At 45.5% G+C, this 22,192-nt stretch overlaps 1 protein-coding gene and 1 long non-coding RNA gene across 3 annotated transcripts in view; one reads left to right on the forward strand and one right to left on the reverse strand.

Annotated features, from left to right (window-relative positions):
* LOC142047998 (uncharacterized) overlaps positions 1-14,365 on the reverse strand; it is a 32,990-nt gene extending 18,625 nt beyond the window's left edge. The window contains exons 1-2 of the long non-coding RNA XR_012657348.1: positions 14,281-14,365; positions 12,786-12,939 (exon numbers count right to left, since the gene is read on the reverse strand). This is a non-coding gene — a long non-coding RNA (uncharacterized LOC142047998). The remainder of the gene's footprint in view (positions 1-12,785; positions 12,940-14,280) is intronic.
* On the forward strand, positions 10,760-22,016 carry LYRM9 (LYR motif containing 9). Of its 2 annotated transcripts, none has more exons than XM_075074082.1 (4): positions 10,760-10,891; positions 17,413-17,560; positions 18,651-18,743; positions 20,037-22,016. In XM_075074082.1, exons 2-4 carry the CDS (start codon positions 17,429-17,431, stop codon positions 20,052-20,054), a joined length of 243 nt encoding a protein of 80 aa, XP_074930183.1. In that variant the 5' UTR covers positions 10,760-10,891; positions 17,413-17,428; the 3' UTR covers positions 20,055-22,016. The 2 variants fall into 2 exon arrangements, with proteins under 2 accessions (XP_074930183.1, XP_032635316.1); XM_032779425.2 differs by lacking the exon at positions 10,760-10,891 and adding an exon at positions 14,448-14,523.
* The last annotated feature ends 176 nt before the right edge of the window (positions 22,017-22,192 follow it).

Consider the following 22,192-nt stretch of genomic DNA (forward strand, 5'->3'; position numbering starts at 1 on the left):
TGGCTCTGCCCACGAGCCTCTATGTACAGCATTTTAAAAAAATTCCATAGCAAGGGGGTGCAATGGTGCGTGGAGGAAGGGATTTATTGGGACATGTTCCACACACGAACAGAGCAAGGAACAGAGGCAGAAGCATGCAAATTGTGCATCAAAGTCATGAAATGGCTACAAGTGTAATAAAAAAATAAGATATTCAAAAGTTTAACAAATGGAAGGGGTGGGGGGGCCAAAGACGCTTCTTGCCTGGGGCACCACCTGCCACTCAGGAGCAATAAAAATACTAGCTTCAACTTCATATGACCACTAGGACACGTCCAACCTGTCCGCATCCTGGTAGCCAGAGGTGGTTTGAATGGTTCAAGGGATCAGTGGTAAAATCCCTGGGCCAAAATTTCCAGCTTCTCTGCTTTATCCCTGAAAATAGAGGGTGGGGCTGGTGGTAGAAGAGAGACCCTACTGATACAAAGGAGCACCTCTATTCTACCATAGGCATGGTTCTGAGACGGTTCTCAGCTCTGGCCATGTAGGTAATGCCCGATGTGCCAGAATTCTGCTCTGTGGTTATCATGCACTCATTGCTATTGAACAGCAGCCAGATTAACCAACAGCTGATCCTGCCTGTTTAGAAAGCAAAGCATAGTGATTAGTGGGGTTTGCTTTCATGACTAACACACAGCCTTTGACACATCAGCAAAGGTGAGGAATTACACTTGATGCCACTGAGTCTATGGCTGTTTGGCTTCCTTGTACTGTCATGGTTCACAAGAGGAATCATAAATAACTTTGGTTTGTTTAATATCTGCAGACTGCAGTTGCTTTCTATTTGAAATAATTCAGTTGCTGGGGTTTCCTCTGGTTTTATAGGTTGAGAGCTTCCAGAACATCGCACTCCTCTTTCAACACAGGAAAAATGTCAGTGTTGGAAGTTGGGGTGAGGAGTAGGGTTAACTCACACTTGCTGACCATGGCTCTTTGTCCCCCTCTAGTGGCTACATCACATAGTGGTTTATGAGTCTGCTACTGGCTCTGGACTAATAAACCTGAGTCTCTTAGTTCAGGTGGTAGAGGTGCACGGTTTTGGACGTAGGGGTTCTTGCTGCTGCTAACTCAACAAGGGGTGTTGTGTTACATTTGAACGCTGGGGGGTTTACCTTGGTTTGGGCTACTGGGAACACGGGCAGATCTCCAGCTTTGCTTTGGTCCTTTTGTGCAAAAAAAGCTGTAAAGCTACACTGATCCTGAAATTTCCAGTGATAATGACAGCATGGGGGAAGACCCAAATGACGTACAGCTACAAGGCAGACCCGCCTGGATCATGGCAAAAAGCCTGGCTGGAGCTACCTGCAGAGACAGGCAGAGCCTTAAGATGATGACAACAGGCAGCACAGCCTGGGTTTTGGGGAAGAGCCGTCAAGCCCACCGAGGGCCAAAGAAATTATGGAGTAAGGGAAAAGGTCAGGTTTGATTTAAGTTGACATTTGAACAATGGTGTTTTAATAATCCAGATCCCAAGAAGGGGTATTGTTTGAGTAACAAAGAGTCTTGGTGCAGGTTTTGAGAATCCCAAGAACGGGAAACCGAGGCAGTGGTAGGGTCCAGTGCTGGAGTAGCTGTGACCCATTGCAGCACCCCTCTATAGCCTATGCCCTTTGGTTGCATATTTCATGGTAGGAACTTACAGCACTTTACAGATGTTAATCGTCACAATTCCCCCATGCAATAGGTAAGTAGCATTACCCTCATTTTACAGGTGGAAAAATGGTGGCACAGAAAGATGAAGTGGTTTTCTGAAAGTCATTGTACCTGTGTAGCAAATTCAGTGGCCCTTGATCAAGCAAATCTCCCACTGATGCCAATGAGAATAAGACTCAATTAAGTACAGGAGAATTTGGCCCCAAGTCAGGAACAGAACCCAGAGGTCTGACTCCAATCCCCTGTGCTGTCTATGAGACACTGCTGCCTCTGTAGGGGCGACAAAGGTCTGAAGACAATTAAAAGGTCTGAATTCTCTCAGATGCATAAGTCTTGTGTCATGTGTGGTATGTGTTACCAGGTTACGGTGTGGCAACACACAGGCCAACATCTGTTGTTGCTGATTAACTGATCTGTTACGATGGCGCACAACAGCTGCCAGAAGCAGTTAGTAGCCTGTAAAAAGAGCCCCAAAGTTACAGTGCTGCACACAAGCTGCTGATGACGTTACAAATCCCTGGAAATGAGCTGCTCTGAAAAATGAAGTTTCAAGCCAGCCCAGGGACAGTGCAAAATCCTGGCCTTTCGTTATGGCAGAGGGGACTTGAGACATTTTTTCTCTTGCAATATGAGGTCCTGGTATGTAAAAGGCTGAGAACTAGGACGTCGTCCTTTATCTTCTCCCCCCCGGGATCTCTGCAGCAGCATTATACCTCCATTGATTGCGTGCATCATTCCATATTCGTCTATTTATGCCATTCTAGTATCCTGCTCTCTCCAGTGGCTGAGTGTCTTTCTGCTGAGGCTGCCCTATGCATTCCCAACACATGAGGGATCTTTGCTTTTGTGACAGGAAATCTATTGCGGCACTTAGGTTTAATTAGAACACAATGACAACTGATGAGTTTACACATCAGAGCCTAGAAACAACTCAACAAATTGGCCCTAGTCCCATAGCGCATTACGAGATCTGCCTTGGACTGCGAGGTTTTATTGCATTTTGTGGGACTATGAAAGATACAGGGCCAGATCCTCAAGGGGCATGAATAGGTGAGGTCGTTGGAGAACGATGGGTGCTCACCAGCTGAGGATCTGGCCCAAAAAGAGCACATGGCATGCATTCTCACTCAGACTATTCAATCTATGGAAGTTCAGGGGAATTCAAAGACTGTGGGAGCAAACAGACCCTATATAGATTTTTTTACTCTGTCAGGGAGCTGAGCGGGAGAGCTATGTGGGACTAGTTCAAGTTGCAGAGATGACGCTTAGCCTCCGCTCCTATTTGTAACCTCACACTGTGTGTGGAGTAATAAGTCACAATCTATTGTGTGAATGAGACTGCCCACTCCACCATCTTCAACGTGCAAGATTGTTTTTAACTGATACTCTGTTAGGGCTCAAGCTCGCAGCAACTCTTCCCCACAGTTGATGTGACGAGTAGGTTGACCAGATGTCCTGATTTTATAGGGACAGTCCCGATATTTGGGCCTTTTTTTTTTCCCATATAGGCTCCTATTATCCCCCAGCCCCTGTCCTGATTTTTCACACTTGCTGTCTGGTCACCCTAATGATGAGGGAGTTTCAGCATATCACAGATACAGATTTTTTTAATTATCATTTTAAACAAAGATGAGCCTGAGAGGTAGCATCCGAATCCAGATCAAAATGAGGGCTGGGGAAATATTATGGTTTGGGCCCATCTTCTGTGTTTGCAGTTACACACCCACCCACCAGGCAAAGGTAAACGCTTCCCTGTAAAGAGCAAGTGAGGGGTCTGATAGAGGAGGAGGAAGTTAACCAGGGGTTCATCTCTGTTCAGTAGGGAAGCACCAATGCATGTATTGTTTTCAAAGCTACATTCCCCTTCTCCTTCCCCCCACCCCAATCATTTGATTTCTTTAGTATTTTAGGAAGCTGCACTAACTGGAGACAGAGTTTTTGCAGACTAAAGACATTATTCTTTCACTGCCTAGTTCACCATTCCGATTTAATTATATAGTAATGGTATGTGAACTACACCATCCCGGCATGACCCCTAGGAGGCATTGTGCCTCGGACACGCACTTCTAAGGCACTGTTCCCTCCCCTCCCTGTCTCCACCCCCCTACCCCGAGCAAAGGGGGATTAATTTGCTGCTGGCCTGTACTAGCAGCAAGTTATGACACTTCCTGGGCTGGCTCAGTGGTTCTGGCCAAGTATTGTGATGAAGAGTGAAGCGTCCAGCCGTTCTCAGCGTACCAGCTCTGCAGGAGTAAGCAAGTGAATCCAACCCCAAGGTCTGAGTGTCCCATGCAGGGGCTTGAAACGGGTTCAGATTCCCCTGTGGCCAAGTCACCGTCTACCTCTTAGTGTTCTAAAACGACAGCCCAGTTTCACAGGCTTAAGCTGACGACATCCATTACAAACAGTCATTTTGACTAAATGCTATAGGGCTAAAATACCAGGCAAACGGATACTAAAATACCATGTGCCGTTCCTTCTAGTACCTCTGTGGTCTGATTTCCAGAGGTGATGAGCACCTGCAACCTCACTGAGCACTTCATCTCTGTGCGTCTCTGTTCCCCGCCTGTATGATGGGGATAATTGCACTGCCCTAGGCGAGGTGAGGATAAATACTTGAAAGGTTGTGAGGTGCTCAGATCTAATATGGTAATGAGGCCAGAGAAGTACCCAAGAGAGCTAGATTTAAAATCAAGAGGAGCTGGAGCTGCTCAGCACCTCCGATTACTATGCCATTATCTTCAGTAATTGGATGTGACTTCAGTGGATGGTAGGCTTTAGATTAGAAAAATGTCCTGCCTAGTCATGCTTTAATCTGCTGGCAGAAGAAAACATCCTGACAGTCATTGGGATGCGACATGACTTACTTCCGCCAAGCTTTGCAGAAGGGTTTCTTGCCTGGCCTCTGTAACTGCAGCAAGGCAGGCACTCTCATCAAACAGAGAAGAAAATGAATCGAGCGGGACACCTGTAAGACAGAAACGCTTACGGTGTCAGGCAGAAAGCAAATAGCCACACTTTAGAGATGTGCATATGCTTCCCCTGCCTAATACTGTATAATAAAAAACCCTTAAGACTGAAAAACAAAAAGGCAGAGTTTAGCAGGTTATTGCACTTTTTGTCCTCTAGTTATCAGATGAAAGTCCAGATTTTGATCCAGAATGTAAAGGCCCAAAGCTCTCAAGCCTTATGAAATAAATCAACATTGACATTCGCGCCTGTTTCATGATGTATCCAAATAAAATAAAATTAAGAACGTGAATCATTTAAACATCATTCGGGAGAATTTGCCCAAGCCTTTTGGGTTACATTCACAGCTTACACACAGAAAAGTCTGAAACACAAAACAAAACAAAAACCCATGAAAGAGATTCTTCCTGGAAGGCTGCAACGTATCCCTATGTTTTTTCTTAAAATCTAGGTCTTTAAGACCACAAGAACTAAAACCAGAAAGAGACAACGCAAGCTACTCCCTAAAACAGTGAGGCCCACTCATCCTACTTTTCTGTAAACTATCCTTCTGCTGTTCTGCTGCTTGCATGCTTCCCTGCAGAGCCCTCTAGCTCGTTGTCAGGACCAGGAATCCTCTAAGCATTTAGAGTGATAGATGACAATTTTAATACCGTTTTCCAGACTTCGCATATCAAAATACACAGTATTTGATTTGGTTTCATTATTATTCAGTGCCCATTGAAAAGCAAGGGACGTGGTCAGTTTTCCACACAGGTGAAGTTCTTAAGCAGCTAAATTAGTCCAGTGAAGATATTTGGGATCAAGTTTCCAAACTCAAGCTGTACATTTACATGTCCCAAAAATACATGGTCACGTCTTTGCAAGTGTAACTTTGAGTGCACAAGTTTATGGATTCTAATACCTTAAAATTTCATAAGCAAGACAGGTTGATAGATCCCTTTCTATCTGATATGCACACACCGCCAATGCTGTCTGCACATACAATTCTGAGATCTGAGATCTTTTTTTGATTTGAGAACACACAAGACAAAGTGCAATGGCATGGATGGTTGGTGTGGGATTCACTTCAGATACAGAAAATGGTCCTCAGAGACAAAAAGACAGGGCCAGATCAAAACATTGGGAGAGTTTGGATCTGATCTTCGCAGTCTGCACCCCACGTCTACTAAAATTGGTATGCTCAAAATCTGGGTATACAGACAGAGAGGTCAGGCGGAAACTGCTTCGAAAGATCATCTCTTGCTCTGCATCTCTGGCTTTTTGAAACATTTCTTTTCCTTATGTAAATTCTATTGGGTGGAGAAATCTGTGTTATTTCTGGGTCAATTTTTCAAAGCCCTCATCAGTGCTGATGGATGGCTTTTATTAAGCAAATATCAGAGCATGGAATTTGAAATGTCTCCTTCAAACACAAGGCTGTAACAGTAGAGAGCCACTTATTACCTACATGATGGAAGAATGGTTTTCTAATCAGCTGTGAACCCTAATGGAAATCATACTTGGGCTGTGAGTAATTCCCAGGAGGGAAACTTGGCAGAAAAAAAAACCCTTAGCTCAACTTTCTTACTTTATCTGACTCAACACATCCACAATACTCAAAAGCAAGCACACCCCAGGTAGTGCACAGTGCGATTCTGCAGAAAACCACTGCCTATTTCAGACAACTCAAGGAAGATGTAGTAGCTGGAGGTGATTAACCAGTTATCACTGACCTCTCTTTATCATGCAAGTCTGGATCAGGGTCCAGGAAGAAGATAACTCTAGGAGAAGACCAGTGCTTCATACACAGGCGCTGAGTTTCCGTTGTGCGGGGGGACTCAACCCCTGGCTCTGCCCCAGACCCCGCCCCCACTTCACACCTTCCCTCAAGGCCATACTCCGCCCTGTCCTTTCCCACCCCCGCACCACCTCTTCCTGTCTCTCCCCAAAGCACGCCCCGTCTTTGCTCCTCCCTCCTCACCCCAGCCTCCTGCACACCGTGAAACAGCTGATCGCAGTGGGTGGGAGGCATGGGGAAGGAGGGGGAAGCGCTAATCGGCGGTGCCTGCCAGCAGGCAGGAGGCACTGAGGGGCGGGGGAGGTGCTGATGGGGGGCTGCTGGGGGTTGCTCAGCACCCACCGTTTTTTCCACAGACTTTCTTCAAGTGACATCCGCTCTGAGAGTTTCCCTCCCACAGCAGTAAAGTTCCCTCTCACATCTGTTGGCTGCCTTGTCTATTTAAAATGCATGTTTTGGGGGCAGGGAAAGTCTCCTACTGTGTGTTTGTAGACTGCCTAGCATATAGGGGTCCTGGTCTTGGTGCTACTGTAATGCAAATAAAACCCCCCAGAACAAAACAGTCAATGGGAGACTCTTCATGGCAGGGACTGCATCTTTCTCCAAGTCATGCTGGCAGGAGGGCGGAGTTACCCTGGGCCAGAGGAAGGAGCCAGTTTGACAGAGGACATCCTGGAGAGAAGCCCTAGGAACGGCTGAGCTCAGGAGAGAAGTCCACATTGCATTATCACTTTGAAGTCTATTAATAAAGACAAACTGCTGAAAGGGATTGAGTTTAGACACTGAGGACTTGCGCCAATAGGTGCCGAAGTAAGTGAAAAAACTCCCTTTGGCTGCAACGAGCAGCAGACTGGGCCCTAATTCAGGATGCGTGTGTTCAGTTGCTTTGACTTCAGAATCAGAGCAAGGAAGAATTTGGTACAGAATGGGTAAACGTGCTCACGTGCTTTCCTATTTTCTCAGCCTCCGTTCGTCCAGCCCCCTCTCCCTCCTGCTTTTAGACATTGCTTTTATATCACAGAAAGGCACCCAGTGTTTAGGAAGGTAGAGAACAACTTGGCATAATCTGATTGCCTTACCTCCCCCCCTCCACCCCCGCTGCTGGCTGAGATAAGAGAAAGTGTGTTCGAGCCCCTGAAGTGTGCTCCTCAAAGGTTTACAATGCTTATTAAATAAAATATATATTGATGAATTAATGTTAATCGTTTGTATGGTCAGCCCATGAGACAATAACCTGGTTAAAATCACTTCATTCAAATAGGCATCCTTTCCCTGTGGAAGCTTGGAACAGATTTTTTTCCTTATAAAGTGGGAGAAAGGCCAATATTGGGGGTTTCTATAGTATCAGTCACGACTCACCCTTTCTGCAGCTCCTTAAAAAAAATATTTGGTATGAAACTTGCCTGTGGCGAGCTATGTTGTGTGCATGGTTAGTCTGCATAAGCACAAGTTTATTACTGTCTCTCCCTGTCAATTCCATTTCTGCCCGTTTGTCTCCTCCACCTCGTCTCGTGACTTGGAGTGTAAACTTTTTGGGCCAGGGACATTCTCGTTATGTGTGTGCAGCACCTGGCACGATGGGGTGCTGATCCCTAACTGGAGCTAACAGGTGCTACTCCAGTACAAATAATACTATAAAACTGCAGGGCTCTGTTCTCTACCCACCTCCGGCAGATACAAAAATCTGCCCTATGGTGAACTGTCCCTTATTTAAATGGATGTGGCTTATTTTGAGTCTAATTACCTTATGTCCTATAGCAAGTCAATCCAGCATTTACTTTATCCTATACTTCAGCAATTATCTGGCAGAAGATAAAATACACAATTTTGCACTAGGTATGACTTTGTACCGTGAATACAACAATATTGTGGGATCCTATCCTTCAAGAACAACTTTTATCTTGTATTTTTCCATACATGGTCCTTTAATTGTCCGGACACAGAGCTACCATAACTAAAAACTTCAGCAAGCCCTAAATCTTCAGTAGCATCGGCCTACAGATGTCTATGCCAGAAACGGTAAATATTTTCAGCAACCTCATCAGCGGGTGTCAATCAGCGTAGCTCCTTTCATTGTATACCAACTGAGGATCTAGCCCATCATCTACAACTAGCACCTGTTTACACCTAGCTTAACTTACTGAAGGTATATAGCAGCCCCTTGCCCCCTTGGGCTGTGCATTGTAGGCATACATAACAAAGATTCCCCACCCCCCCCGGGAAAAAGTGACAACTTAAGTAAAGATGCAGAATAGAGATACTTAGGAAGAGAATTCAACCATTTATTGATGCTACTGTGCTAGAGGTTTTACCTTGTTATACTGCAAAATGCTTTCTGAAATGCTAAACTAGAGAAAAGCTGAACTCAATGACAAATGGAGAGGAAACTATTTGCAATGGCACAGAAGATTTCTACTTGTTCTGTTCTCTTTTTATAATAGTTTTCATGTCATTGTCCATTATCTGTGTGGGTTTTATTTTAAACTGACATATTCCTGGCCTCATGCATTTGCAATGCTTTTTCCAATTAGCAGAGCATTTTGTGAATGGCAAGGACTGCGTGTGTTTTTGCAGCTAGGAGGGGTTCAGGGACTCCAAGGGGCGACCTTTTCAAGGCTAGAAGAAAGCAGTGTGAGGTCTGAATGAATATTTTATGAATGCTAAAGGTATTAGGACACTGTGTTTCCAGAACACAATGATCTCGGAGCAAACAATGGAGGATACCAGAGAACAGATTTCTAAATTCCTTTCAAAATACCAAACCGATCAAAACAGGCATGTGACTAGGTGTTCCACTGATGGAAAAAAATAACCTACAGAAATAGAAACCGTGGTCTCCATCAATTCAGAATGGCCCATATAATAATTTAGCAGACTAATGGTTTATTGATGGGCTCTGCACCAATGTTGTTATGCTAATCAGATTCAGGCTGCTGGAGTAGCAACCATGTACACCAGGTCTGGACTTGGCCCAAACAAGATCCTGATTTGTGTGAGTGCACAAAAGCTCTTAAAGAGATACTCACTGTCAAAGGTGCAAAATGTAGGGGAAGAGTGTTGTGGAAAGGGAAAGGAAGGTTTCACAGGGCCTAAAATGAAGATAATTTGTTTTCTTTTTTTTTTTTATTCCAGAGCAGTGGTTCCCAAGCTGGGGTTTGTGAACCCCTGGGGGTTTGCAAAATGTTACAGGGGGTTCTCAGGAAAAAATCCCTAATGGCGGATAGAGCTGTCCCTAGGGACCCCGCTGGGCAGCACGGAGTCCCTAGACTTCCAAGACCTAAGCAGATCAAAGCAACCGTATCTATCACATTGAGGAGATTTCAGCTTCAAGACTCCTTATAAGAAATGGAAAGGGAGGTGGACATTTTTTGCTGTTTTTAAAATTAAATAGGCAGCTAGTAGTGTTTTTAAAATGATTATGAAGAACAACTTTAAGCTTTGTTGTAACATGAGTTGTTTGCCTGGACTGCTCAAGACCTAAATGCTTGTGTAGGAGGAACTCTTTGGGTTGGCTTCTTAAATACCTTCATGCTGTTTCACATTTGATACTCCTTGATGAAACATAGGAGCCTCGTCTTATAACAGGCTTATTCAAAGTGATACAAGCTATGCAAGTGAGATTTTGGACGAGCGTTGCCATTTTCATAGCGTAATAAAAATACTGTAATGATAAATAAATAGTGTGCAATAAGCATGTCAGAAAAACAAATTTTATATTTCCAAGGTCACTGCTTTTATAATTTATACTCAGGTAAAGGAGAAACTCCCTGGAAATATTCAATTTTAGCAGAGGGTTCACGAGACACACCATTTTAGTGAAAGGGGTTCACAGGTTGTTAAAAGTTTGGGAACCAATGTTCTAGAGGAAAACAATTTCTTCAGTTAGGTATGTCCCTGCATGTTGCAAACCCAGAGGCAGCAGAACTATGCTAGTGCAGGAGAACCAGAAAATGATACTGACTGGTCTAGTTTTATTTTCTAAGAGATCACCCCACTGCAGGAAGCACTTAAGCACATGCTTAAAGTTAAGCACATGCTTTATGTTTAAGTGCTTTTCTAAACAGGAAGACTTTCTTAATTGCACCCTGAGGAAAAGGCAGAAAGCATCCGTAGATCATATGGTGGCACTTAGATTTCTCTTCTGGCATCGGTAATCTAAAATATTCTTAGTAATGCAAGTAAGGACTGTTTAAAAGTGATATGCTTGGTATCTTGAGGGTGCCCCTTTCTCTTCTAGTACACTACGCAAACCAATCGAAAAACGCTCTCAACATGTTAGAAATATTGATCGCCACAAGATTGCACTGAAAGTGGGGACATAAATTGCACAGCACAGAACAGACTTGGCTCAAGAGTGACTCTCCTCAGTCCTCCTTTGATAATTCACTGAAGAATAAGAGCCTAATTTTGAAGGGGGAAAAAATGGACTCAGGAACTTATCCTTGAAAGGTACAGTTTCTTGGCCTTTTTAAAAAAAAAAAATAGAAGTATTGAAGGAGAAAATTACTTATAGGCTTGACTGACATTTCCTAGAGCATTAAAAACAATACCCATGAGGTACATCATGGCACAATTGAAATCAAGGACAAAATTCCCATTTGAATCGATGGGATTAAGCTGCAGCTCTGAAAGTTTTCCCGAAGAACGTGAGCCACCGAATGCCTCGTCTCTTTTATGTAGTTAGTTGTCAGGAATGCATTTGCTTAACTTTGTCTCCCTCCGGAGCACTATTGGTTGAAATTCTAATCTTTCCCCATCCAAAGCCTGAGACAATGGACTTCGCGTGGGGTGCAAAGGTGGAGGGAGAACAGAAGGAATCCAGCCCCCTCCCCTGACAACCAGAGTACAGGGGTACTCCAGCATGCAATCTGATGTTGCCGTTAGGGTCCATGACTTGTGGGACTAGCCATTGCTCACTGGAGGTCTCCTCACCCCGCTGAGTCCAGAAGTGTCTCTCTGCAGTTCACAGACCCATTGAAGACATCCCTGGGGCACTACTGCATAACTATGCCCCTGTGCTCCAATAGCATAGACCACAATGGGAGATGGCGCTGCAGTTTGCAAGGAGCTGCAGGGTTCTGTGTGACCTCCCCCCATCTGAACCTTTCTGCCACCCCCCTGTATTTTGTGCCTCTCCAGCTGGGACAGTTGCTACCTGTTTGCACAATGTGGGAGGTTTGTGGGGTGCTGCAGTGCTCATCCCCAATTTGTCCAAGAGAAAAGGCATTTCCTTTTAAAAGAAGAAATGAACAGCTTGACGAGGAGCTGTCTGAAGACAAAATATAATTCAGCAAAAAGGAAAGATAAAGGTAAGCGAGTCTCGGGAATATATGTCCTGACAGGGAGTTCTTAGGCCCCAAAGGCAGTGGGGGAATCCCCATTACTTGGCATATTTAAAACCAGGTTGGACAGAGGACTAGAGAATATGGTGTTGGGACAACCCTGTACTGGCACCCAGAGGACGAATGAGATCTAATGTAATCCTTCTCTCTGTACTCACTCTGTGCTTGAGGGTTCCATTTGTTTCTACACCAAACCCAAGATTTTAACTTTAGTAACAGAGCCTTTGACTCCATCAGACCTGTTCTCCATGCATAGGCTTCTGAAATATTTTAGCACTTCCTAAGGAATCTGATCCAAAGCCCACTAAAATCAGTTGGTGTCTTCCCATTAATCCGAAGCCCACTGAAATTGAGTCCAGAATTCCTTCCATGGACTCATTGGACCTTAACTTCCATTGCAGATCAATGCAGCTTTGGAGAACCTGCCCCATAATCACAAATAGCCTCAGTAAAATAAGAAGTGAAGGACTCTCTAAAGAGACAATGTGGTTCAATAGATAAAGCACTGGCCTGGGACTCAGAAGATCTGAGTTATACTCCCAGAGCTGGGCCACTGGCTGGCATTAGGAGAGTCACTTAGTGGCCCTGTGCCTCAGTTTCCCCCCTATAAAATGGGGAGGATGATATTGACCTCCTTTGTCAAGTGCTTTAATATCTGAAAAGTGCTACATAAGCACTGGATGTCACTGTTATTATGAAAGAACCAGTTATCACAACTAAGCTGGAAACTCCAGTCATTATAAAACATTGACAGAACCATTTGTTATGGTTTGTTTTAGCTAGAGACTAAATGTTTCTTCCTCTCTGGATACAAAGCTTGCATTTGATCAATTCAGAGCAACATTTTAGCTCTCTACACTACAGCAGAGAGGGCTATTCAATAAAATAAACATTATTTCACTTAGAGACAATGGCAGTTGCAGTAGCTCTTTTTCCAATTAAATTCAACATTCCCTTTCTGCATTACCAGTCTGGATTGGTCTGAAAAGATTGGTACTTACATTACTGTCATATTTATTCTTTTTGACATGTGTTATGGGACTGTAATTTGATGAAATGAATCAAAATGTAGCTCTCGCACAAAAACCAGCCCTTGAAGCCAATTGTCCACCTATAATTCCTGTCAATACTTGTAGTTGAAGAGAATGAGGAAGTCTGCTCCATGGAACATGAGAGACAGGTTAGGAAAGAAAAACGTTAAAGAGCTCACATTCAAGGATCTCACCATTCTGCCAATAGGACAAACTGCTGAGCTAATCTGGCCTGAGCTCACTTTCACCTGAGCTCAAGTGCGGCCTTCTCTCATCAGCCCGCGCCTGCCTACACGTGTCCACACCTTTGTGACAGATTGCCTATACATGAGGGTGTACAGGAAAGCACCCCCCAAACGGAACCCAGTGCAAACTGCAGCTGCTCATTGTTAGTGATGTTTGATGCTCAGTGCACATGAGATGCTCCGGCTGCCAATGAATTTCTAGGAGGAATGTAAGGTATTGAGCTTAACTTAAGGCCCTAAATAGCTTGGGACCAGGTTACCCAGAGACTGGCTCTCTCCCCATGCCAGATGGCCAAGGAGTTCAGCAGAAGTACCAATGGAGATACTGCCAGAGCCGTTTCCATGAGCTTGCAACACGCTCCCCACTAGGTCTATGCTGCAGTCGCAGGTGTGACTGTAACCCATGTGGACATCCTCAAGCTAGTTTTGATCTAGTTCAAGGGTGGCCAACTTGAGCCTGAGAAGAAGCCAGAATTTACCAATGTACGTTGCCAAAGAGCCACAGTAATACATCAGCTGCCCTCGCATCAGCTGTTCCACCCAGCTCCCAGCGCCTCCCACCCACGGGGTGCAGGAGGCTCTGAGTGGGACGGGGGAGGAGTGAGGGCATGGCAGGATCAGGATCAGGGGTGGGAAGGGGTGGAGTAGGGGCAGGGCCTCTGGCAGAGCCAGGGGTTGAGCAGTGAGCAGCCCTTGGCACATTGGAAAGTTGGTGCCTGTAGCTCCAGCCCTGGAGTCGGTGCCTATACAAGGAGCCACATATTAACTTCTGAAGAACCGCATGTGGGGCAGGACCTGTGGCAGAGCCAGAGGTTGAGCAGTGAGCAGCCCTTGGCACATTGGAAAGTTGGCGCCTGTAGCTCCAGCCCCGGAGTCTGTGCCTGTACAAGGAGCCACATATTAACTTCTGAAGAACCGCATGTGGCTCCAGAGCCACAGGTTGGCCACCCCTGTGCTAGTTAGTTCAAACAACAGTAGCAGTGAAGCTGTGGCAATGCAGGTGCTACAACACCCTCCTCTCCCCACCCCACCCCCAGAGTTGCTGAACTAAGGTGACTGTCTCTGTTGCAAGGAAATATTGGTCGATCTGTGTCGATATATCCAGCAAAAAGCTTATTTGGGGGGCAGTACGCCCCCAAATGTCACTCCAGGGAGTAGCCCTCTGTACAGAAGCCTATGATCACTGGCGTGATTATGCCTCAGTGATCAGATTATGCTACCTCGCCTTGGGACGGGACAGGAGGCAGCAAACCAAAGGACGGTTCTCAACACAGCTGTCACCCTCTGCCTGGTCCAGAAAAATCAAGGGTCGATGCTGCGCCTTTAGCGTCTTGCGGGTGTGATCTGCAGTTCTCCCGGCAGGGGGCGCTGCTCACCGTCCTGGGCCTGGCTGAACAGGACTCCAGGCAGCAGCGTGTGGCAGCCCGTGGCCTTGGGGGCAGACAGGCTGGGCTTCGTGCTAGGTACCTGCAGCGCGCTGGGGAGGGGGGCTGCGGGGCTAGTGGGGTGCAGTGCACTGGAGAGAGGGGGTGCTAAGGGATATTGGAGTGTAGGCGTATTGGGGCGCAGTGCACTAGGGAGAGGGGGCGAGGGGCTACTGGGATGTAGCGAGATAGGGGTGCAGGAATAATGGGGTGCAGTGAGGAGGGGGCTGCAGGGATACTGGAGTGCAGTGCACTGGGGGCGGGGGTGCAGTGCTCGGGGGACGGGGGGCTGCAGGGATACTGGGGTTACAGTGCACTGGGAAGGAGACTGCGGGGATACTGGGGTGCAGTGCACTGGGGGAGGGGGGTGCGGGGATACTGGGGTGCAGTGCACTGGGGGAGGGGTGCAGTGCACTGGGGAGGGGGCTGCGGGGATACTGGGGTTGAGGCTGGCTCCCGGCTCTAGCCGAACCTTGCAGCCGCCGGAAGGAAGCGCTGAGCGGCAGCTGTGTCGCCGCCTCCTCCCCCCGAAGCCGGGCGGGGCTCTCCGGCTCCGGCCCTTGGGGCGACGCGAGCTTCGCTGCGGCCCTGGCCCTGGCCCTGGCCCTGGCCCTGTCCGCCTGCCCCGCGCCGCCGGCCGGAGGCGGAGCCCCCCGCTTCATCAGCTGCCCCCCGTGCAGGAGAAGGGCCCCGCGCTTGGGCCCCAGCTGCGGGCAGAGGGGTGCCGGGGTCCCAGTGCTAACACCCCCTGCCCGCCTCCAGCAGTGGGGTGGTGTCTGAGGGCTGGTGCTTAATCCTGTGCCCGCCTTCTGGCAGCACCAGCTGGGGGCGGGGGGGGGGGGTTAAATTCACCGAGGAGTGAGTCCGGCTGGCACCTCTGCAGGGCACGTTCGTGCCCCTTTCATGCCAGAGCAGTGCCCCCCTCAGCCTTACCCATCACTCACGGGCAGCCACCTCCAGCTTGAAATCCAGCAGCTGTGGTGAATACCCACAGACCTACTGAGACTAAGAAGTGAAGATTAGCCCTGTCTCCGGGTGAAAGGAGGGGTGGGGGGGGGGGCTTAGAGAAGGGGAAGGAAGTTACCCCAGTGGGAATTTGGCCAAGTCATCAGGCTACTCATGCCCCTATTCTTGTGGGCTATGTCCTAGATCTAGTCTACACCTTGGAGCCCCCTCCTGCCATGAACTGAGCATGCACAGACCCCCTTGCAGTTTAGGATTTTCCCAAAAATAGTAGCAGCAGCAGTGCTAAAAGGAAGGGCATTTGAGGGGTAGGGTATGGGGGTATAGCGGACACAGCCATAAAACCCTCCAGGACCTGTTTTAATACTCTAGCCAAAAGCTTGCAGTATTTGATTGCTGTGTATTTGCTGAGATGGAGAGGGTTGGTTCACTAATACAATTTGGCTTAGTACTTGGAAACTGAAAATAGACTCGCCTGCATCCATTGCTCTCACACCCAAACAATAGTGTCACTGTTGGCAGGCAATTGTGGTCCTGTTAGCCTCAGAGCATGATTTTCCGAGAAGAGGAGGCTGCTGCAATAGAGCTGTGAAATGCAAGAGTTGCTAGGACTGGAGCTGTCATGAAATCACTCAGCAGCCACCGCCTGTGGAAAGTTAATGGTGTTACACTCCCGTATGAATTTGGCCCAAGGACGTGAAGTGTTTAGAAAACCCATAAAAAGATATTATGAAGGCTAAATACCTTAATTGATGCTAAAATTATATCACACACCTACTTGATTATTTAGTTACTCATGTATTTCTTGACTCTAATGAGTAATTATGTAAAAACTGTACTTTCTCCAAAATGTTAATTTAGATTTCCACAGATGGCAGCCATCTGTTAAATGACTAGTCATTTAAAATATCTGATTAGCACTTTATATAGCTTGGGTGGACTTTCTGTTACAATATACAAGTGTACTGGTGGGGGACATTTGGTAGATGTTGTTCTTTTCCCTGTTACTGCGATGTTCATGGTGAGTCTCAAAGCTATTAATGTTTGTGCACGAGTCCTGCTGTGTTTATGCAGCTTGTTTAAAAAGGTGGAACTTGAAACTTGCAAACCAGTTTTCACGTAGTGCTCCTGAAATGATTAGAGCTCTAGGAAATCTAGGCCAACTCACATAACCTTAGTAGCAGCCACTTAAGGCCCTGATCCTGCAATATCAGCCATGGGGGTTGTCCAGTGTGCCCAGATGGGGTCTTAATAAAGGCGTGTTGGGGAGGGGCAGCTTGGACCCAGAAGTCAGCTCATGGGGATCAGACTACAGGTACAAGGGCTAGGACCTCTTTTTCCAGACTGGCAGACTGCATGAGGATCATTTACCATAGCACTCAGACGCGGGCCTCATTCTGCTACGTGCGCTACAAACATCAGAGAAAGACAATGCCCCTTCCCCAAAGAGCTGTTTGAAGGCCCCACTCCTGCAAAGACTTACACATGTGAGACGTTCCCCCCCAAAATCAAGATCAGTCCTTAATACAAAGTGATTTACATAGGGGGAGGAGGAAAAAAAAAAAGCTTCTATACTTGGGGGGGGGTGGTATGTAAACTCTGCCACTCACTCACCCCTCTTTCTCTCACACTTCTATATTTATAGATTTGATTAATGACACCTAACCCCAGCTGCCCTCAGATAAGCAATTTCAATAGTTTGAACAAGTTACTTAACCATTTCACGCCTCATTTTCTCCTAATCCCATGGGGAGAGTATATAAACACTTGCAGATTCTGGGATGAACTTTCAAAGCATAATTAAAATAAATCATGATACTAAACCTGCATCTTCCCGCAAACTACTCAAGTTACTTCTAGTTTTCAGCCTACCAAACCTGATGCTCTCCTTGTAAAATTAGCCTTGAGTTTTACTTCTGCAGTGTGCATTTTCCAGTTTTGTGAAATACACGTTTTTTGTTTTAGCAACTGAAATCTTAACATGACAATGACTCCATTACGGGGGGCTGAATTAGTCCAGAAGCCTTTGCAGTTATACCGCTACCTGCTTCGATGTTGTAAGCAGCTACCTACAGAAAATATCCAACAGCATTACAGACATGCAATCAGACAGGTAAAAAGATGCTCTTTTTGGTGATGGAAAACTGGTTTCCCCATTTATTTGGATTATTAAAGTTCGAAGCTATTCGTAATGGATTAGTGATGAGCATTGGAAAAATTGTGTCTTTTCAAGCCAGTAGAAAAAACAAAATCAGGTTAAAAAGATCCTACAGTTAAAAACCAAGTTTCTTTACTTGTTTTACTAAGAGCATGTTAAACTTTTAGAATCTCTTTTCCATCACTGATGCCCTATTGTGGCAGTTCACTCAAGCCTTGTTTCTGCTAGCCAAAAGGTACTGTTCCTCCTAAAATGATTGTAGCATACCTTGCATCCAACATAAAATGCTTTATGTGGTTAACATGGGAACATACAAGTTTTGCAGGGCTATATGCTATTTCAGTCTGAACTGCTTTAGTGGACACAAACTAGCTGAAGCAGTTCAGTTACTTCTCTCATGGCTGTTCCAGAATACATAGTGACATAGGACTGGCAGAGACCTTCTGCGTTATTGAGCCCAGCCCCCTGCAAGTGCAGTCAAGTCTGTCAGATAATCCTGTTTATGAATGTGCTGGGTGGCCTTTCCAAGCATCCTACAATGCACCACTTCTGGGATCTATGCCGGAACATACGAGTCCTTAACGTAAGTCAGCAAGGCTTGCGTTGAGTATATGGAACATTTGTGCTCCAGCTGGTGCAACACAACCAGGTAAATAGCCCTGGTCCTAACCTTGTTAGCACAAACTTCTGCAAGACCCCCTGCTGCTGAAGGGTTAGAACAGCGAATATGAAAGTATGTTCACAGTAACCCAGTGGTTCTTGCAGCCCAATCAACACACAGCTGCTGCCCATGTGACATCCTCAGGGCCATACAGGTAGAATTGGATGTGGTCCACTATGATAAATAGGTTGAGAGCCACTGCTGTAACCTCTTCTGAACAAAGCTCTGCCTATTTGCTAGAATAGACATTTCTCCATCTTCAGATTGTATACATTTCTGATCAAATGTTTATTTCAGGATTTTAAATCCTTATTTTAGCAGGATCTGATCAGCAGTTACATTAACTGGGGTTACTCATTTTCACATTCTACTCAAACCCCATAGAGTTTCCGAGTTCACGCAGATGAAGACAGTCCTGAGAGAATCCAGCAGATTATTAAGCGAGCCATTGAAGATGCTGACTGGGTCATGAATAAAGTAAGTGCAGCTATATTCCTCCCCATCAGGTTGTCCGAGTCCTGTTCTTAGCTGATTCAGTTCAAGAGCTGGGATGTTGGAAAACAAATGAGACTTGTCTTCCTCTGCAATGGGCTTTGAGATCTATGAGTGAGGAGGTATCTAATAACTAGACATGGTTTCAGGGACTCTTTTTAAAAAGTAGCTCTTTGCTGACAGAAAATCCAAAATTATAAACTAATGAATCACAGGGGTTTTGCAAGGATACGCTCACGCAGGAGAGCAAATGTGTGCCACAGGTTGCCTACCCATGAACTAGTGTATCAGCAGCTATGTAGATACCTAATATAAACAAGAAAGCCACCGTTTATCCCATGGCTCAACATTGAGAGGAATCGACTCTCCCTCTGCTAACATTCCATCCACTTGTAACCAGGCTCACCTACCCTCCCAGAATGCTCATCTCATGGGCTTGCCTGTACTGCTAGAATCTAGAAGACACTGTGGCGAGAACCCACGCGGTCTTACCCTCGCTATCGCCACTGCAGCTGCATCAGCATTAGATTTTCCTCCAGTTGTCAGCGCAGGCAAGGCAGCAGATGTGGCATGTCTCCGTGCAGCCAGCACAAAATAACATGGCTTGAAAGAACTAGATTCCTAAGTGTGGGAATGCAGATCTCTTCTGATCTGTTGAGCCATGAGGTGCACTTCTGGTTTGCTCTAGTTAAGTTTGACTAGTAAGCAAACAAACGTACCAAAAGGAGTCAAATTCAGCTGCCTTAAAAAAAATGTATATTAAAAATATTTATCACTGGAGGAGGAAAAAAAAATATCACTCTGAAATCCAGAAAAGGGTGAACACCAGGAAAAGCTATGGATTAGTCACCACAGCAGAGATTAGTCACCGATTTTATAAAATTTCAGCAGCATCCAGATCTCTGGCACTTTTAGCCCAGTTTGCAAACCCTATTCTGAGTGCCTGGTGAAGGCCCTAATTCTGATTTCACCCCAGATACTGGTCTGACTCCACTGGCTTCAGCTGAATTATTCCACTTTTGACACCATGGGTAAGAGGCGACTCATTCCCAATGGCCATGCAGAAACAAACTAATGCCCAGTATTGTACATCTCTTAGAGGGGCAGACCTGGCATATTACTCTGTGAAGGTTCAAAGGAATTCACACAGCCTTAGGTGGATCAGACACAGGGTCCTGATGGTGAGTGCTTGGAAGGGTTTTACCAAAAAGAATCCTTCCTTGTGTGAATGGTTACTTTGAATATGCTCCTGTATCATGTGCGGTTTGTTTTTTGCAGTATAAGAGACAGAAGTAGAAAGAAGGGGATGAAAGAAGATGCTCATCAGTACAGATCCTCAGACAGAGTCCAGGCAAATAAACCCAGTTGTTTGTAACAGTGCCATGTTGTAAACTGTACCGGCAGCTTCTCCTACTGTAAAATGGTTTGTTATAATACCTACCTCACCGGGGTGTCATGAGGGTTAATTCATCTTTCTGAAGCTCTTTGAGATCGTTTTATATTAAAAAAAACAAAAAACTAAACCTTGGCTAAAGAGCTAAACTTGTCCACTGGTTTTTTGGCTGGGGAGAATGGAGGAGGAGGGAGGGAAGGTAGGAAGCACAGAGGGATTTCAGATCTATGTTTTGAGTTGTTTCATGCTGGCTGCTGAGGCCCCTATCCTGCTAGTGGGTATTATTGCAACATCAGAGCCTAAGATTAGATCAAGATCTAAAATGCATCAAAGTTTTGTAGGGTTGGGGGTTTTATCTACTGTTTATAAATAATAGCCGGACCCAAACAATCTAACATCTTTTTTTTTTTTTTATGAATAATCGCAATCCTGCACTGCTGTTATAAATCAGTGGCCTACCAGGAGGTAAATACACTGGATGCCAGCATTTGCTCCAGACTGAAGAAATAGGGCAATCTACCAACTACACCAAGGAAATTCAAAGTCTAGCTCTTTACTAGTTCTAATAACCTGGCACAGTACATGCTGCCAAGAGTAAGTGTGTGTGCCCAGTTACACCCGCCAGTGGGGGAGGCTTACATGCATGTAACTGATGGCAAAATAATTGGCCTGGGGTATCTAAAATTCTCTTCACTCCCCCACCTCAATGAAAGCAGACAGAAGCTGCTTCTGCCATGCAGAGACAGGAAAATGAAGGAAGGATGGAACTTCTCTGCCTTGTGGGTTTGTCGTGCCCTGCTGGATTATGTGAATGCCCTTTTTTGATGGTTGCTTTTAGTTATCCTCAGTGTTTCTACAAATTCCCCTTAAGTTTGACAATAAACAGGAACCTGACTTTGCATGGTCAGAACGGTTACACTAACATGTCTCGCCTAACTAGTACCTGGAAGTTGGGAGAGACGTATAAATTTTATTTAATACCTGTGGGGAAAAATAAAACAAACACTGTATGAACAAGATTCATTTGTATCAGCCTTGCCTTTGTATATTTGCAGTATAAAACAGCGGAAAGTATTGTGTTTTGAAGTGTAATACAGATTAAGGAATTTCTTGATAATAAGCACACATTATGGCATTGAAAATCATTGGCATACGTGCTGCGTTATGGACAAAAGATCACCAGACTCTTGCCCCAGACAATTTAACATGTGACCGAGCATAAATATATATGATTTAAGATGGAACTGACTGACAGACACCCACTGTAGGCCATAGCAAACTCTTGGTAGACTGATAGATTTCAGTGCGGGTTGGATTGGACACATGGGCCCTGATTCAGCAAAACGTGTAAGTATTTTATTAACTTTAAGCTGATTGATCCATGTTCAGCAATGAACTGCTTAAATTCTAGTGGATGTAAGTATACCGAGGCTCCAATTCAGTATAGCACTTATGGGACTGCGCACATGCTTAAATGTAAGTACTGTACACAGGCAGCTGCCTTGCTGAATCAAACCATCAGAGAGATGATGTGGGTGTTAATCCTTTAGTCCTAATCTCTAGTTTTGGGGAGAAAACAGTCTGTTCAGTTAGGAGGGGTGTGTGTGTGCGCACCCGTGTGCACACTGGGCTACTGTGTGAGGCAGTGCACAGTAATACAAAATAGTATATTTCACAGTACAGCCAATTTATAAAGGCCTTTGCAGTTTGTTTATTTTAACATGCTGTAAGTGTTTCTTTACAAAAACAGCCTCCTAAGGGTCTTAAAAAGCTGGCCTCCTCCTACTGCCATCAGATAAGCCTCCTATGGAGGAAGCACATGAGAAAAGCCAATTGTCTGAAATAAAAATGTTTATTTGAAGCAAGCCTGTGTTTAGGTGCATTTTCTTTCTTCTGTCCTTAGATGGCAGTGCAACATGTACATACCATTACTGTCCCCAACACAAACACACACCAGCCAGCCAAAACCTAACTCCAAATCCTTAGATTATTTCTCTCAGTAATAACCCTGCAAAGGAAATAAATTAAATCAAACAAGCAA

This window comes from Chelonoidis abingdonii, chromosome 20, assembly GCF_003597395.2.
Source record: "Chelonoidis abingdonii isolate Lonesome George chromosome 20, CheloAbing_2.0, whole genome shotgun sequence".
Taxonomy (NCBI): domain Eukaryota; kingdom Metazoa; phylum Chordata; order Testudines; family Testudinidae; genus Chelonoidis; species Chelonoidis abingdonii.

Coding starts and splice junctions, on each gene's coding strand:
- LYRM9 (XM_075074082.1), top strand. CDS start 17,429: ATGACAATGACTCCATTACGGGGGGCTGAATTAGTCCAGAAGCCTTTG. Junction 17,561..18,650: donor ACAGACATGCAATCAGACAG/GTAAAAAGATGC, acceptor CAAACCCCATAG/AGTTTCCGAGTTCACGCAGA.